At 32.0% G+C, this 3,464-nt stretch overlaps 1 protein-coding gene and 1 long non-coding RNA gene across 3 annotated transcripts in view; both read right to left on the reverse strand.

The window, feature by feature from the left end:
• LOC100637800 (intraflagellar transport protein 172 homolog) overlaps window positions 1-2,047 on the reverse strand; it is a 25,198-nt gene extending 23,151 nt beyond the window's left edge. Inside the window, exons 1-7 of one of the 2 annotated variants that reach the window (XM_011406982.2) lie at window positions 1,991-2,047; window positions 1,798-1,941; window positions 1,430-1,542; window positions 1,219-1,258; window positions 899-1,047; window positions 530-614; window positions 149-254 (exon numbers count right to left, since the gene is read on the reverse strand). In XM_011406982.2, coding sequence (XP_011405284.1) covers window positions 149-254; window positions 530-614; window positions 899-1,047; window positions 1,219-1,258; window positions 1,430-1,542; window positions 1,798-1,941; window positions 1,991-2,029 — 676 coding nt within the window. In that variant the 5' untranslated portion in view covers window positions 2,030-2,047. Of the gene's footprint in view, window positions 1-148; window positions 255-529; window positions 615-898; window positions 1,048-1,218; window positions 1,259-1,429; window positions 1,543-1,797; window positions 1,942-1,990 lie in introns of those variants that run through there. The other variant, XM_019999064.1, reaches the window with a different exon arrangement.
• Window positions 2,048-2,747: 700 nt separating this feature from the next.
• On the reverse strand, window positions 2,748-3,283 carry LOC109583642 (uncharacterized). The gene is made up of 3 exons (XR_002185628.1): window positions 3,087-3,283; window positions 2,957-3,031; window positions 2,748-2,908 (listed from the first exon to the last, which is right to left on the reverse strand). It is a non-coding gene; the product is annotated as an uncharacterized LOC109583642 (long non-coding RNA).
• Window positions 3,284-3,464: the final 181 nt, after the last annotated feature.

Consider the following 3,464-nt stretch of genomic DNA (forward strand, 5'->3'; position numbering starts at 1 on the left):
ACATGTACATGTACACAGTCTAATAATATCAATTATATGGGATCACAAATGACATACACAGAAACAATGTACCCTAGCTAAGCCACATCCAATATAAAATTCATTAAGGGGTACATGTACATTACATGTAAAATTAATATAATCTCACCAGAGTGGTTGTATACCATAACTCTCCTGTCACATCCAGCAGCAACAATACTAGTCAATGACCAGGAGAGAGCATAAGGAGAACAACTGTGCTTGCAAACTGGACCCTACCAATAAAACATAATTATTTTAATACAACTACAAAATACAAATACATGTACACTCCCATAATAACATAAAGTCTACAATTGGAAGCATTGAGGCTACAGAACACATTCACAGTATAATGCATATGTACTACATACATGCATACATGTGAATCCCCTTAATAGAATTGGGTATAGACATGTGCTCATGTACATGTACAATTAATGGATTGAACGATAATTTGTCAATAATCATGCACACATTATATTCTACATGTAGTCAATTAGTCATGTACCTTGCTCAGTTCACTGTCATTATCAAAAGTGTATCTCACAATAGTACCATCAGCATGACCACACAAGATACCTTGACCTGAAGGACTGAAATTAAACAAAAAATAATAGACAACATTATGTATGAGTATGACTAGTTACTACATGCCTATATTCAATCTTCAAACATACATGTACATGTAACAAGTTTTCTGACATGTTTTTACGCATATTCCCATTTTTATCATGTAATAATGCATGTAAATGCATATTTCATCATGTAACATGAAACATGCATGTTTTTTAGTTGAAACTACATGCATAATAATTAAAATTTAAGCACATTACATTATTGTACATGCATATAATATGTACATGTATAATATTCAAACCTTGAAGTGAGTGATACCACATAAGATTCTGATGAATAAATGGTCTGTGACTTGCTTCCCTTTACATTACCAAGCTTCACTTTACCATCAGCTAAACCAAATATAAAGGTTGGCTGCTGTATAGGCCATATAAGGGTAGTGACAGCACTCTGTGGTAGAGAGAGGGGGGGGAGAAAGAGAGAGAGGGACAGAGAGAGAGGGGGAATGGATAATAAGAGGAAGATTAAAAAGAGAAAATGTATGGCATTAGAAATTTATAATTTAGAGAAAAGGGTATATTGTACATGTAAACGTATATACATGTAGGAAAAGGGTCTTACTTGTAATATGATTTTGTTGCAAATGACTTTCTTATCTCCCCTGTTGGTATAGATCAAAAATAAACATACACAGTACATGTACATGTACAGAATACATTTAAAGTCAAAGCATTTTACAAGTACATACATGTACACGTACATATATGACATGTAGTACATTCATTCACATTTCATAAAGGAGTAAATAAAATAGAGACATTGCCCCACCTACCATTGCTCTCCTATCTTATAGACGAATATGATATTGTCAGACTGTCCAACAACAATCTTAGTGGAGTCTGGTGAGAATACTAGACCAGTAACCTGATAGCACTTCTTACCTAACTGTATAATAATAACAATAAGGAAAATATTAAATACAACTATACAAATAAATAAACAAAATACATCATGAAAATATTATAATACATTCAATTATTATTATTATTATAAACATTATTTTAAAAGTGCATATTTTATGTACATGTACCACTTTTCAAATGTTAAATGGGCCCCACAAAAATGCCATTTTAGAATATCTGGGTAAGAGTGAAGGTATCCCATAATTATTAATCGATTAATTAAAAGTCTTTTTCTTACGTCAGGGTTGGCAGGCTTTGTTGAAAACTTGTCTCTCTTCTCCCCATGCTCATCAAAGAGGAGTACAATCCTATCCACAGTACACACTGCTAGTTTGCTGTTATTAGGAGCCCAAGCGAGAGCTGTCACTTTAGATGGGCCATCCTGGGGAGGGGTGATTCTAATTATCGCCCACCTTCAAAACAGAACTCACTTGAGGAGCAAGAAGTGTCCTAAGATGCTTCAGCTGCATTGATCACAATAAATCCTAACTCGTGAGTGATTGTTTCTGAGAAGAGTGTCTTTGATTTGATTCAGTTTGCTCTCTTAGTCGCTTAGTCTATATGCTTTTGTTCAGTTACGTTACTATAGCAACATATGGGCGGGTCGATGATTTTATCATTTTAACCGCCAAATGGCGCTAGAGGCGCTTTATAAAATAAAAAGTGTCATTGTGTGATTTTGTTTCGTCTAATGTCTTTACCTAGGAATCCTGTAATATTACACACAATTTATTAGCTAAATTTTCATGTTTTCACACCATCTATTAACACAAAATATCATCTCTAAAATTTGTCCGAGCTAAATTTGTCACTTTTGTTACACCCTCACATTTATACTCAACAGTAAAGCAGCAACTCTTATTACATGTGCCTACAAAGATTTAGGGAATTAAGTGGTAATTTATGCAGGACACAGATTTAAATGTAACTATCCAATTTCATCATAATTATTCTAGCTGCATCATACTGGTACTTTTAATTTAAAGGGTAAAGTCATGTAAACAATTATTTTGTGCTTTGTTTTGGCAAGGCCAATGCATCAACGGTTTCTCCTTTTATTTTCTTGCTTATTTCTGTTCATAATCATTATCATCATTATAATCATAATCATAATAATAATAATAAATAATAATAATAATAATAATAAGAAGAAGAAGAAGAAGAAATATTCTTTAAAATAATAACAATAACAATAAGCTACAATTTTGGAAACAGACCAAAAAATATGACAGTAAAAATACACGTCTGTGACAAAATAATAAGTAATACTTAGCTTTAGGAAAATTACAAAATTTTTATTGAGATGCTTTATCAGAAACCACATCAGGAGGTTCTAATGAATTATTGTGCTAATTATTGGGACAATAAAAATTTTATTAGAAGTTGCAACAAAATACCTTGTTTAATTCATTTCTTTTATTTTTGTTTTGATACATGTGATCAAAAATATCGCCCAAGAAATCATATGCAATCTACAACACACGCAAGTTATAATAATAACTCCATTAGATTATAATAATAACTTACCTTTGGCACAACTGGTTGATCATAATGAGAAACAGTAGATGAATTGTATAAATTGCATTGTATTGAAGCCTGAAAAAGCAAACAGGAGAATTGTCACAATTTTTAGAAAAATTAATAGGAAAAATTAAAAAGTAAGGAATTATAGCAATGGATGCACTGTCTAGAGGTATTTATTGATGGGGATAAATTTTTGAGGAGCTAACTAACTTGATATTAAGCTGTCAGGTTAAATTTTAGTGCATTTAATCTCTTACCATAGCTTAAAAATTAGCAACAGGAGTTAATTGGCACAATTACATGCATTCAGGTAAATACAAGACACTGTGCACAAAATTTGCCAAAAATGGCTCTAAGTGCATTGTATGGAAATTTACATCA

Source organism: Amphimedon queenslandica, unplaced genomic scaffold (genome assembly GCF_000090795.2).
Source record: "Amphimedon queenslandica unplaced genomic scaffold, v1.1 AMPQUscaffold_13291, whole genome shotgun sequence".
Lineage (NCBI taxonomy): Eukaryota > Metazoa > Porifera > Demospongiae > Haplosclerida > Niphatidae > Amphimedon > Amphimedon queenslandica.